A 14,633-nucleotide genomic window follows, 5' to 3' on the forward strand; every position below is an offset into this window, starting at 1 on the left:
GTCGCTACGAGCAATACGCATACTGCGGGTAGGGCAACTCGCCGAGGGGGGGCAACAAAAGTACCAAGCCGACCCTCATAATTATTTTCTCTGCGGCTCAGCCGCGTAATAACGCACGCCCAATCGCCCATGTGTGCGTCCTCGCAAAAGGCAACAGTGGCCGATCTGCATGAGATAACTCTGCGCTCTCGTCAAATATATGCAAGTAGGGCAACCACATCGTCAGCGATGTCCCTGGGTATTGTATCCGATCCGATCCAATGCACTTCATTTATGTCACAGGGCTACGACAGAAAAGGCTCGGTCACATGTCTTCTTTGTGACCTCAGGTTTCACCTGGCCTGCAGACCGGAATGGCCTTGAGGGATATAAACCTTTTATGTTTAGAGATATACTGAGGTGCCAAACCATTTTAAAGACAAACAATAAAATCTTAAAAATCAATTCTGAAGCGAGTAACGGTGCTCTGTTGTAGATGTAGTGTTCGGTGCAGGTAGCCTCTTTGTTTCTTCATGTTTAGATTTTTTTTTTCAGCTTTCAGCAAGATCACAGCATTCACAGGTTTAAATATTTAGCTGATTACGATAAGACCTCAAATCAACAAAATGCAATTGCCTATCTAAAACTCTTAATGACCTAAATCACAAATCTAAAATCCACCATCATTTAAGAGTCTGTCTGCATGTGATTGGTGATTTCCTGTATCTCAGTTTGGAGATTGCAATGTCCAGTGTGTTTGCGTTCCTTGTCTGACGGCCGGAGATCTCCTTTCTGAGCGAGGGCATAGCCAATCTCTGAAGTTGGACTTAAACAGCTTCCTGGCAAAGTCCAGACACAGCTGAGTGCACCTCTCTACGAGCTAGGCTTTCTGCCTCTTCAGGGACCATTCCTTCAAACGCCCCCAATCCACATCTTGTCCACTTTCTTTCCACAGAGTGGTGAAAGAATATTATGCACTGTGCCCACTGTGTGTCAGATGTAAAGCTGTGTTCGGGGACATACTGTACAGTACAGTAACAGCATGGCTTCCCAAACTTTTCAGTGCCACGTCCCTCCACAAATAAATCAATACCATACTTGGACTGGCGACCTTCCCCCCTGACAGGTCCTTAACCCATTCTGACCTGAGATCAGATTCGTACGAGGTTTCCACTGGACACACACACACTGGTCTGATGAGCCCATTCTGACCTGAGATCAGATTCTAAAAATGTCAGTCGATTTTTTTTAAATAGCAGACCTACAAGCTCGTAGCGCGCCACTCGGTGGCGCGCTACGAGCTTGTAGATCTGCTATTTTTCAATAGCTAAAAGCATAACATGATGCTAAACACCAAAAGGGGTTCCCGTACAGAATGGGTTAAATTGCCCCTTTAGAAATGCAGAGACCCTGTAGTATACACACTATACTGCCTGTTGGTTTGGTTATTGTTGAGTGAGAAAACAATGCTGCACATTAAAAGCTAATCATCTGGGGACCCCCCCAAAGTAGAATAAAGTTCCCACACTGGATCATTCAACCAAAACGTAACAAAATATTTCGTTTTTTTTAACGCCATTGGACGTGAAGTGAAGTTTCGAGCCTATCCCGGGCTCTTGATCAGTGCGAGACGCCCAGAGTGAGGACTATATATTCTTATTTGTGGATTCTGACCTCTGCCCATCATATGGTATTTAGTGAGTGGACGACTGGAACGTGCATGCTTTATTGTTTGTTTAACCCATTCTGACCGGGCACCCATGTTGGTGTTAGCATCATGTTATGCTTTAGCTATTTAAAAATAGCAGATCTACAAGCTCATAGCGCGCCACCGAGTGGCGCGCTACGAGCTTGTAGTTCTGCTATTTTTGAAAAATCGAAGAGCGACTGACATTTTTAGAATCTGATCTCAGGTCAGAATGGGTTCATCAGACCAGTGTATGTCCAGTGGAAACCTCGTATGAATCTGATCTCAGGTCAGAATGGGTTAATGTCATACATTCAGATGTATTGGGGGGGGGGGGGGGGGGGGGGGGTGTGTGCTGTGTTTATCTGCACTTTCATTCATTCAACCACTCCGCGGTATCAGTGTGTTTACCCAGCATTTGTAGGCACTTGAGTAGTCAAGTCCCCACCACCCCACGGCACCCCACCACCACGCACAAACAATGCCATATGGTCAGGGAATGCTAGCATTTGCAAAAAAAAAAGAATGAAATGCCATCTTGAACAAGAGAAGGGCATTATTCTCAACGGGAGGGGTCAGGGGCTCAACTTACCAGTGCCGTGGCATTTGTGTCACTCCTGAGATCCCTCGGCCCATTATGCTTTTAATTGAATGGCTATCATGTGGTATTCATGTGCTTCCTTCCGTCTGTCAGGATTGTTTGTTAATCTTAATCTCGGGAATCAAATTACTACTACTATTGTTGGACGTAAATTGCCTCTTTTGTGCCACTGAATGTTATCGGTTTCTGCCGCAATAATATGTTATGTGCTATACGTCTGTCTGAAATTAAACATTATTGTGGAGCTAATGCTATACCAAGGAGTCGAATTACATTACAATAACACCCTTTGGATATGAAGCTTAATTGAAGTTGTGATGTTCCTCCCGACATAAGAGACGGTTAACGGGCACAGTGCTCCACCCTCAGGACTTTCAATGGGGATATACATCATTTATCACCAGTTGGAAAAAAGTTGAAAACGGCCCTTTTTTTCTCTTTTTTCCACAACCAGCTTTACATTTTAAATAATTATCACAAACGTAACGCAATGACCATAAAAAGATTCGATTTGCAATGAAAATATGCCGGGTGGAATCTCTCCTAAGGGTAGGGCTGCTGGGTGACTCGGAATCAATATCACCATTATTTCAAGATTACAATGAAGGCGGGCACTGTTACTTTGTCAATGAATAAAATGTAATTTTGTCCAATCTGTATGGCAGAATATGGTAATACAATGCTGTTGTATTTTGTCCCCCTGCTCTTCTATTGAGACAATTAAATCTCGTCAAAGGTCATTTCTCACCCAGACACATGGATCTGACACGGATTTTGACCTGATGGTAAAACATTCAATTCCTCCAATAAGCAAGCAGGCACTATAAAAAAAAAAGTCAGCACTTGTGCAATTAACCGCGTGTTCAAATCCGAGGTCGAAGAGGAAAGTTACATGAAAAAGTAAATAATGAAGATAGCAGTGTCGAGTTCCGTTTTGTAGAGATTGTAGATCAGCTATTTTCTTCGCTTTTCTTGTCTTGCGCAAGCTTTTTCCACATAGTCCTACATAAGGATAGGACTGTGGAAAATTAGGCATTTAGCAGACACTCTTGATCCAGAGTGATTTACAGTAAGCAAGAACAAAACATGGTAACATATCAAATACATAAAAACATAGTCATCAAGAATCATACGTATAAGAGCCTAACAGTGGATTATCTAGAAATAAACTAAGCGTATTCACAGTGCTATGTCAATACATAAAATGCTATCTAAGTTACTGTACATACTGTAAGTCGAGCCTGTGCGTACGCTACGCCAGTAAGGTCGTCGAGGCTACGGCAAGTGGTATACGGGCTATAAGATGGAGTCTGAAGAGGTGGGTTTTCAGACTACGGCAGAACAGTATTTGTTGGTTAACCCATTCTGACCTGAGATCAGATTCATACGAGGTTTCCACTGGACACACACTGGTCTGATGAACCCATTCTGACCTGAGATCAGATTCTAAAAATGTCAGTTGCTCTTCGATTTTTCAAAAATAGCAGACCTACAAGCTCGTAGCGCGCCACTCGGTGGCGCGCTATGAGCTTGTAGATCTGCTATTTTTCAATAGCTAAAGCACGACATGATGCTAACACCAAAACGGGTTCCCGTTCAGAATGGGTTAACCCCTGCCCAGCCCAGGGGAGCGCATGCGGGCCCTATAGCAGGAAGCCAGACTGAAATGTGCATTAGGGGTCGTGAACAATCCTGGCATTGAAACAAGCCGGGGCCCCAGAGGTTTTTATTAATTTTTTTTGAATGGGTTCCCAGATTGGCAAAAGAGTATATACTCATACGAGTATACTCGTTCTATAAGGCATTTTTATATCGACAAGAATGCCTTGCTGTTTTCTATTTTTGGAATCGCTCTGGTCGTCTCAGTTGCTATGCACTGTTTACGCGCACACACACACATCCGTTAGCTTCTGTCTTAGCCGATGATCTTTTCACGTTGTTTTCTCTGAAACTACAACGCTGTCCGTGGTATTGATCAAATCCACGAGCTTCGGCGCACATTACAGATTAACATTTCTGGAGAAAGTATGAGGCCATAGCTCGCTACCATTAGCGCATTTGCTACATGCATTTGAGATAGCGACAAAACGGACGTGCATCATCTGACTCTGATCCGGTGGCACTTGGCCACAAGGTGGCACTTTAATCCACTTTAATCCAGGCGTGTGTCTGTCATATCCAGGTACTCCATATAGACAGGAACATTAATCCAGGCGTCTGTCTGTCTGTCTGTCTTCATGTCATATCCAGGTACTCCATATAGACAGGAACATTAATCCAGGCGTCTGTCTGTCTGTCTGTCTTCATGTCATATCCAGGTACTCCATATAGACAGGAACATTAATCCAGGCGTCTGTCTGTCTGTCTGTCTTCATGTCATATCCAGGTACTCCATATAGACAGGAACATTAATCCAGGCGTCTGTCTGTCTGTCTGTCTTCATGTCATATCCAGGTACTCCATATAGACAGGAACATTAATCCAGGCGTCTGTCTGTCTGTCTGTCTGTCTGTCTGTCTTCATGTCATATCCAGGTACTCCATATAGACAGGAACATTAATCCAGGCGTCTGTCTGTCTGTCTGTCTGTCTTCATGTCATATCCAGGTACTCCATCGACAGGAACACGGACTTGGAGCGGTTCTTTAACGTCGACGCCCTGAGCGGAGTCATCAGCACGGCCAAGCTGCTGGACAGAGAGGTCAACTCTGTCCACAACCTCACCATCTTCGCCATCGAGAGCCGTAAGTGTCGCACAGTAATGGGCAGCGGATAAAGCGCAAGTAATTCATTTTCAATGAGACCTGCGTTTTGTTGCGGGGCGACAACGCAAGCATATTTACGTACGTGGCCGCGGTCATGTGAAATTGTTGCACGCATGCTCGTTTCGTGCACACGCCTGCAACTGACTATAGACCTGGATTGTGTTGAGCTTTGAGTTGGCACGCCCCCCACGAGCAGACCTGGAGCAGACCTGTGTTTGATCCAGAACCTCATGAGCAGACCTGGAGCAGACCTGTGTTTGATCCAGAACCCCATGAGCAGACCTGGAGCAGACCTGTGGTTGATCCAGCCCCCCCACGAGCAGACCTGGAGCAGACCTGTGTTTGATCCAGAACCTCATGAGCAGACCTGGAGCAGACCTGTGTTTGATCCAGAACCCCATGAGCAGACCTGGAGCAGACCTGTGGTTGATCCAGCCCCCCCACGAGCAGACCTGGAGCAGACCTGTGGTTGATCCAGCCCCCCCATGAGCAGACCTGGAGCAGACCTGTGTTTGATCCAGCCCCCCCATGAGCAGACCTGGAGCAGACCTGTGTTTGATCCAGAACCTCATGAGCAGACCTGGAGCAGACCTGTGGTTGATCCAGAACCCCATGAGCAGACCTGGAGCAGACCTGTGGTTGATCCAGAACCCCATGAGCAGACCTGGAGCAGACCTGTGGTTGATCCAGAACCTCATGAGCAGACCTGGAGCAGACCTGTGGTTGATCCAGAACCTCATGAGCAGACCTGGAGCAGACCTGTGGTTGATCCAGAACCTCATGAGCAGACCTGGAGCAGACCTGTGGTTGATCCAGAACCTCATGAGCAGACCTGGAGCAGACCTGTGGTTGATCCAGAACCTCATGAGCAGACCTGGAGCAGACCTGTGGTTGATCCAGCCAACAACGTCTGCGTTAATCGATGCCCGTCTGAAAGTACCATAACAGTATTATGCACCAAATCCAGCATCCCGCGACCACACATCACTTTATTTTCTAATGCAGGGACTTGTTAGCTTCTTATCCATGAGGTTGGTGATAAATTCACTTCAAGGGAAAGGCTCAACGCTCAACTCAAGGACAGTCTGGAGAAAAGATTGAGAATAGGGTGCAGACTGCAGATTCAGATAATATGCAGAGGAAGGTACAATCCACACTCTCTGTAGACGTTTTAGGAGTCATCAAAGGGAGCTTGAGCCACTGCTCTATACCTTTTTAACCCATTCTGACCCGAGATCAGATTCATACGAGGTTTCCACTGGACACACACTGGTCTGATTAACCCATTCTGACCTGAGATCAGATTCTAAAAATGTCAGTCGTTCTTCGATTTTTCAAAAATAGCAGACCTACAAGCTCATAGCGCGCCACTCGGTGGCGCGCTATGAGCTTGTAGATCTGCTATTTTTCAATAGCTAAAGCATAACATAGTGCTAACACAAAAATGGGTTCCCGGCCAGAATGGGTTAACCGTCTGCAAAAGAACAACTGCCCTCTCCAGACCATGAATGCAGCTTTTACTATGGTCTTCTTCATCCATTTATCGTGTTCATGTCACATTTATAATAGTCTTTATTGTCCCGAAGGATATTTTTCACATATAGGTCTGTTCAACACCCACAACAAAACAACACAGAAAACATATACACAAAGATCACTGTGTACACAACCATCCTATCGGCGGGGCAGTTTGTTAAATGCCGCGATGGCTGAGGGGGAAAACTCCTACTAAAACAGACAAGGTTCTGTAACTTTGTCCTATGATGGCATGAGGTTCAAAAAGCGATATTGAAAGTGCAAGCCGTGTGATGGCCTTATTGTTCATAATCAGAAAGTGTGGGTGTGGGAAGTCTGGGAAGAATATGTCCAGTCCAGTGTCGCAAAGCCAGGCTCTCGTCCCCTGGTCCCACGTGGAAGAGGCCTGCATAGCCTCTGAAGGAGGTCTGTACAGAGGTCAGGTGGTGATTATGTGGTCGGCAGTCTGCTCGCGCTCGCCACACTCGCATGCTGCGCTGTCCACCAGGCCCAACTCCTTCATGGACGTTCTAAGGTCAACCGCAAAAAACACAACTCCTTGCAACTGCCATTGGGGATAATAGTTGCATGGCGAATCATTGGTGCGGTTTGGTCTTTATGTTCTCTGCATGCGCCTGCACCGGAGAATAATGTTTTATCATTGGTGCGGTTTGGTCTTTATGTTCTCTGCATGCGCCTGCACCGGAGAATAATGTTTTATCATTGGTGCGGTTTGGTCTTTATGTTCTCTGCATGCGCCTGCACCGGAGAATAATGTTTTATCATTGGTGTGGTTTGGTCTTTATGTTCTCTGCATGCGCCTGCACCGGAGAATAATGTTTTATCATTGGTGTGGTTTGTTTCTTTATGTTCTCTGCATGCGCCTGCACCGGAGAATAATGTTTTATCATTGGTGCGGTTTGGTCTTTATGTTCTCTGCATGCGCCTGCACCGGAGAATAATGTTTTATCATTGGTGCGGTTTGGTCTTTATGTTCTCTGCATGCGCCTGCACCGGAGAATAATGTTTTACGTGGTTTTACATTTTTTTCATGTAAGCAATATAACACGAGAGGGTGTGCGTTGTAACGGTGATGCCATCTCGTCATGTTTATACAACACTTAGCGTCACTTTACCTTCACAATGAAACATATCAAAATATATTCATATTGCACAGAACATTTCTCTCTCAAAATAACCTTTCTGTGACTCGGTCTGATTTTTTGGGAGGTATTTTGATTAGTTGTGCTCACTGTGCTGTCATGTTCGTTTGAAGCATGGTGTGCCGTCACGCTCCTCTGAAGCACTGCTAGATATAGCTATTTCAACCCATCAGATTGCTTCGTCGGAAACTACCTGTTGTGTAACTTTTTTTATTGTCTGCCAGTGTTGCTTATGCAGCACAAAATACAACAGATTCCAAGTCTGGATTCAAAATGTACTTGAGTATAAGTACAAAAGTATTGGTATACCCCCCATACCTGTCTGACCTTGTCCACGTCAACATCCCCACCCGGTCTCTCAGGTCTGCCTCCTCCCTCACCCTGAAAGTCCTCCCAGCCCGTCTCTCCACCATGGGCTCAAGAGCCTTCAGCCGCTCTGCCCCTCACCTCTGGAACTCCCTCCCCCCTGACATCAGAAACATGGACTCTATCACCACTTTCCAAACTCACCTCAAAACCCACCTGTTTAGGCAGGCCTATAACTCTGTGTGACCTGACCTCTAGTGTCTTCTGCTGCAAGCTGTGCCCTAGTTTTTTTTTTTTTTTTTTCCTGCTTTTAACTGTGTTCTTGTACTGCTTTTAATCTGTACGGCGACCTTGAGTGCCGTGAAAGGCGCCTTATAAATAAAATGTATTATTATTATTATTATTATAAAAATGTACCTAAGTACCAAAAGTGAAAGTACTCATTGTGCAGAATGTTCCCTTTCAAAGTTTTCAAATGTTTAAAAATATTTTTTTAAATAGCCGATCTACAAGCTCACAATGCGTTGCATCGATCGCTATGTGAGCTTGTAGATCTGCTATGTGGTTAATGTATATTTTGTAATAATAATCCAAATCCACACAAAGTAACTACAGTTTTCAAATGAATGTAGTGGCGTTAAAGTACAATATTTGCTTCCTAAATGTAGTGGAGTATAGAAGTAAAAGTATTTTCTTTAGTACACCGCAGTCTGGGTCAGGAGGAACAACCTTCTGTAACTCCAGGCCCACCTGGAGTATGTTTCAACATGGCCCAGGTATGTTTCAACATGGCCAGGGGCCCACATATACCCAAACAACACTTTAATATAAAATAAATGAAAGGCCATTCTTCTACTCTTCCTTCTTCTACTGTCATGGTGCGTTCACACCTCGGGCAGATAGTAAAAGATGTCTGCCGTTTGTTGTCAATGGAAGACGGTGACATGGCGTTGCGAAGACGCGATGACGCATCCACTCACAACGCGTCTTTGCATCGTTGCATCTGCCCGTGCGGACGCAGCATCAGTTCTTTGGGCCATGGAGTGTGCTCATGGGAAAGTGCAGTGACATCACTTTGGGCTCAAATACATACACATCATAATAATGTGTTTGTGCTGCCATCGATTGTAAGGAGGATGTTGTCAGTAAAGCCTCGTGGGTCTCTCTGTCCTGCTGTGTCCCAGATGAGTCACCACCACACACACACACACACACACACACACACGCCTATTTTCCCTGACGAAAACAAAATACAAACTAAGCTGATGACTAAAACTAACCCCCCGAACCCCCAACCCCCTCCCCTCCCACCGACCATGCCTATAATAAATACATACATCCTAGCATGGAGTCATCGGGGTCAGGATGAGAGGGCTGTCGGGTAATGTTAATTCACATGCTGGTGGTGTGGGTGGGGTGGGGTGGGGGGACGGCGATGACCTCCGGGCCTCCTCCCTGCAGCTTGTGGCGTGCGTGGGATGGTGTCGTGCCTTGCACAGATAGAGGGACAGTCAGAGGGAGTTGCTGACTAAGGTCCGCGCCGGGCCGCGGCTGCATGCCTTGGATGCTAATGTGTGACGCCGAGCCGCCTGCACGCGCGCCCTTCGTTGGTCCGTCTCTCGACGGAAGCCAAGGTCACAGAGGGTAATACATGGTAAATGGTGCATTTATATAGCGCTTTACATAGATTGTGCGTTACGGTACATTCACCCATACATTCATACACAGATGCATTACATTCACCCATACATTCATACACAGATGCATTACATTCACCCATACATTCATACACAGATGCATTACATTCACCCATACATTCATACACAGATGCATTACATTCACCCATACATTCACACACAGATGCATTACATTCACCCATACATTCATACACAGATGCATTACATTCACCCATACATTCATACACAGATGCATTACATTCACCCATACATTCACACACAGATGGCGGAGGAAAGAAGCCCAACCTCTCGGTTCCCGTCCGGCGGTTCCACCGGCCACTCTGCCTCTTAACCACTGCCGTCTGAGGGCTGGGGGTTTTACTTAAGTAATTAAAGGTATCGATACTTAAACGTGGAAATACCCTTTTACAAGTAAACTCCGGTATTTTTTAAATATAACTTGAGTGAAAGGACAAAAGTATATTGGCGTCAGAATGTACTTACAATACCAAAAGTAAGTTTTCAAATACTAGAGTGAAAGTGCAATAATGTCCTCTGAGATGTGAAGTTAGAAGTATGACAATTGGAAATACTTCAGTACCTCAAAATTGTACTCGAGTACAATACATGTGTGCCTCAGCTCAGTGGACATGTGGTTAGAGTGTCCGTCCTGAGACTGGGAGGTCGGGGTTCGATCCCTGGTCGGGTCATGCCAAAGACTCAGTGCCTCCCTGCTTGACACTCAGCACCACGTGTTGTCAGTGGCGTGCACAGACATTTAGAGGGGCAGGTGCTCAAGTGAAAAAGGGCACCTTGTGCAGCGCATGGAACCGGCCGGTTGCCTTAATAGTGTAAGGTGTATAGATTTTGGGGCATAAATAATATATTAGAAGGTTTTTTTTTCATCAAGGATTGATCAATGTCACCATGGTCCACATACTGTACAAAAAAAAAGTTATATTTTCTCCTCCACACAGACAAACTGCCCATAACAGTGGAAACTGAACAATATTTTATTTGGCAAGACGTGGTGAGCAATATACAATGTTTTTGTATGCACTACATCTATTTGTTATGTGTGCGATCGATTCTGGGTGAATCATGATGTTTTAGATTTTGGGGCATAAATAATATATTAGAAGGTTTTTTTTTCATCAAGGATTGATCAATGTCACCATGGTCCACATACTGTACAAAAAAAAAGTTATATTTTCTCCTCCACACAGACAAACTGCCCATAACAGTGGAAACTGAACAATATTTTATTTGGCAAGACGTGGTGAGCAATATACAATGTTTTTGTATGCACTACATCTATTTGTTATGTGTGCGATCGATTCTGGGTGAATCATGATGTTTTGTACAGAGTGTGGGACTGTGGGTGTCAGGATACCAGATTGACAGATTGTACTTCGTTGGTAATGCAGTCTTGCTTTGATGGTGAATTTTAAACATCCCCAATAGCAAGATTTTTATACATCGAATGTGAAACAGAGTGATCAACTGAATCAACACCAAGGCCACGCCAATGTTCTTTGGCTTCAGTCTGTTTCGTGCTAGGCAGAACCCTTCTTGCCGTTTCTTCCTGTAGTCTAGTTAGTGTCTAGATGTTGTTTTTTGCCCATTTTAGCTGGACTCCTGAGGTCCAATGGCAGAGGTCGTTGAGATCTGGCCAATCAGACCAGACTCCGAAGCCTTTGGCTTGTGAGTCCAGTTTCTCAGAGTCTTTCCTCCTAAAGCCCAGGAAGTTATTCTGGTCTGCAGCAGCCAGGGGCTGCACACACACACACACACACACACACACACAGCAGGGGCTGTGCTGCCGACATGTGTGATGACGAGCGCTTTATCCCATTAAGACCCATGAGGCCGTTATCTACAAATGTCTTCTATATCCTAACAGTTTTCTGAGAGTCAGTGGTTCTCAAAATGTCATGTCAAGGACAACCCACAATTATATATATGTATTTGGCCACCGCAGACCATATATACATTATACAAATATGAACACATTTTCAGGATTGCTTTCCCGGTTTTGACGAGTTAAAACCGTGGCGTTATAAAAAAAGACCAGCAACAACAACAAAGCGAGACAACAGAAGGCGTGCGTCCGTCTGCTTCCGACGGCAGTTCCTTTCCCCCAGACGGTGCCGTCACGTCTTCAACAGATACAACAATGTTCAAAAAGAAAAGCGTATCAGTGTTTTTCTGTTTTTTTCTCTTATCTCGCGATTGCTTTTAACCTCAGAAGGATGTTGTGTTGCTATTTACACGGATGAAGGACTAGAGCTGCGTTCTGTTGCTGATAAAAATGCACGTGTGCTATAGCTATCTCTCGCTAGAAATAGCAACAAAGGGGAGCATAGTTAATAATAAAGTGAGAATGACATGCGAAATGTCACAGCAGTCCCTTTGCGTGAGACACTCGCCTCTGACACGCAGTGATTCTTGAGTGCTTGTTCTGAGCAAAAAAAACATCAAACTGGCAACACCCCCCCCCCCCCACACACCCCCCACTGTCCTCATGACTGTATTTATAGCAGTGATGGAAGTGCTGACATTCTTATTTATTCAATCTTTTACTTAAAACGGGGGTCGGCAACCTTTTTGACATGTAAGTGTCATGTTTGAATTCTCTTCATTGTCAACATCAGGGCCATATCAACATCACCATAATCATGACACCACATCGAAATTAAATATATCTGATTCATAACTGATTGATTGATTGTCCATGGGCTACAAACCAACCTTTATTTCTCCTTTCTTTCAGATAAAGATGCAATAATGATCATTAGATCTAGCCCAACTATCTCCCAGACCACCTCCCAGTATCCCCCTATCAGAGTTAGGACTTTGAGTGCATATAAAATGATGTGCAGGCTGTAATTTGTATAGTACAGATGTGAGGGGACGTCATTTAAATGACTTAAACCTTTTTGAATACTTACAATACAAACCATACAAAAGGGAAAATACGTAGAAAATAAAAAGGGAAAATGCTAGGAGAAGGCAAGAAGCCCAAAGAGCTTATATGAGGCAAAGCATTTAAAAAAAAAGATTTGAAAGCAATATTCATATTATTTACAGATAACTTGATTGCATAAAGAAAAGGACTTGATGTACTTAGTTACTTTCCCCCACTGACAGAAAGAGTCTTGGTAGCATGAGGGAATGACTCGAGCCGCCGTCAGTCACCAAAAAGCCACCGACAGCAGTTACTGTATACAGCCCCAACCCCCACACACACACACACACACACACAGACACACACACACACACACACACACAGACACACACAGACACAGACACACACACACACAGACACACACACACACACACAGACACACACACACACAGACACACACACACAGACACACACACACACACACACACACACACACACACACACACACAGACACACACACACACACAGACACACACACACAGACACACACACACACACACACACACACAGACACACACACACACAGACACACACACACACACACACACACACACACACACACACACACACACACACACACACAGACACACACACACACACAGACACACACACACAGACACACACACACACACACACACACACAGACACACACAGACACACACACAGACACCCCGAGGCGATACGCGTCCTTTTTATCACCGTCAAATCATCCGCCGCTCCCCCCCGAATGTCATCATCTGTAGCGTCACTCTGTAGTCATCATGGTGTCAACGCCAGCCCAAATCACCGTCCTCCTAGTAGCTGCTCTCAGACACGGCCGTTAAGCCGCTGGTGCGTGGCAGACAGACAGACAGGCAGGCAGGCAGGCGGACGTGGAAGTGGAGGGGAGGCATAAATCCTCGCTACGCATAGTGGTGGAAAACTGCACTGGTATTTGTTTTCCGCGGCGGAGTGTAATTAGCCGGGCTGATCACTCTCTTGGCCCGATATGCCCGTCGGAGCGGCCAGGGGGATGTCAGGCTGCCGAGCTGCATGGGCACATCAAGGCTCTTTCATTAGAGCAGCACTTTTGGATTAGTTGCCTCATTTTGCTCGACCTTTGTGATTAATTAAAAACACATGAGGGGAGATCAATATTCCATAAATTGGCCCGCGTGCGTAAACACACACACACACACCCGGCCTTTTTAAAGGCTGAGTGAATAGCAAAGTTTGCTGAAAAAGGTCTGGCTGGCCTGGCTGGCAGGACATGGAAATTAATCTCTCTATCTCTCTCTCTCTCTCTCTCTCTCTCTCTCTCTATCTATCTATCTCTCTATCTCTCTCTCTCTCTAAAAAAAAAAGATAAATAGCATGTACTATGCTGTATATAGTTTATATGCTCTACTCTACTATATACTATAAATTTGTATGTATCTCTCAAAGTATATTTATAATTCACCTTTCTGTCTTCTCTATCTGTCTTTCAGAGGACCCAACCCAGATTGGAAAAGGAATCACTCTCATCACAGTGCTGGACATCAACGATAACGCCCCAGTCTTTGCTATCGAGTACGAGACGTTGGTCTGTGAGAACGCCATGGCAGGACAGGTAAGATATCAAAGGCAAATCACTGTACTTAACTATAGCTTTGTTTCCATGAATTAACCTTTGACCCCTTTGTATTAGCATTTGGAAAAGCAGATTACTGTAGTAGCCTAGCTCAATCGCTAGCCACGGCCATAAAAAAACATCATGTGGCAATTCAAGTCTGGTGACGCTGTCACATCATGTCTGTCACATGTATGGTAGGGGTGTGCTGAAATATCGATATTGCGATATATATCGATATACGTCCTCCTGCGATACATAATCGATATCGATTATTAAAATATCTATCGATATCGATATGAGGAAATGACAGCTGAAATAAAGCAAATCCCACTCTCGGATTCCACAGCAACCAGAAGTACTGCATTACTGGATGGTGATTT

General features: G+C 44.9%; 2 protein-coding genes across 2 annotated transcripts in view; one reads left to right on the top strand and one right to left on the bottom strand.

Moving 5' to 3' along the window:
* Positions 1-14,633, bottom strand: part of LOC308336666 (glycogen debranching enzyme-like) — a 563,232-nt gene that overhangs the window by 227,514 nt on the left and 321,085 nt on the right. The gene's annotated exons all lie outside the window — the stretch shown is intronic.
* LOC308336044 (cadherin-7-like) overlaps positions 1-14,633 on the top strand; it is a gene marked incomplete at its 5' end in the record, with an annotated part of 171,659 nt that overhangs the window by 97,503 nt on the left and 59,523 nt on the right. Inside the window, 2 exons of the mRNA XM_080793288.1 lie at positions 4,874-5,010; positions 14,129-14,250. Of these exons, the coding sequence (XP_080649414.1) occupies positions 4,874-5,010; positions 14,129-14,250 (259 nt within the window). The remainder of the gene's footprint in view (positions 1-4,873; positions 5,011-14,128; positions 14,251-14,633) is intronic.

This window comes from Protomyctophum bolini (genome assembly GCF_963924005.1).
Source record: "Protomyctophum bolini genome assembly, chromosome: 21".
Lineage (NCBI taxonomy): Eukaryota > Metazoa > Chordata > Actinopteri > Myctophiformes > Myctophidae > Protomyctophum > Protomyctophum bolini.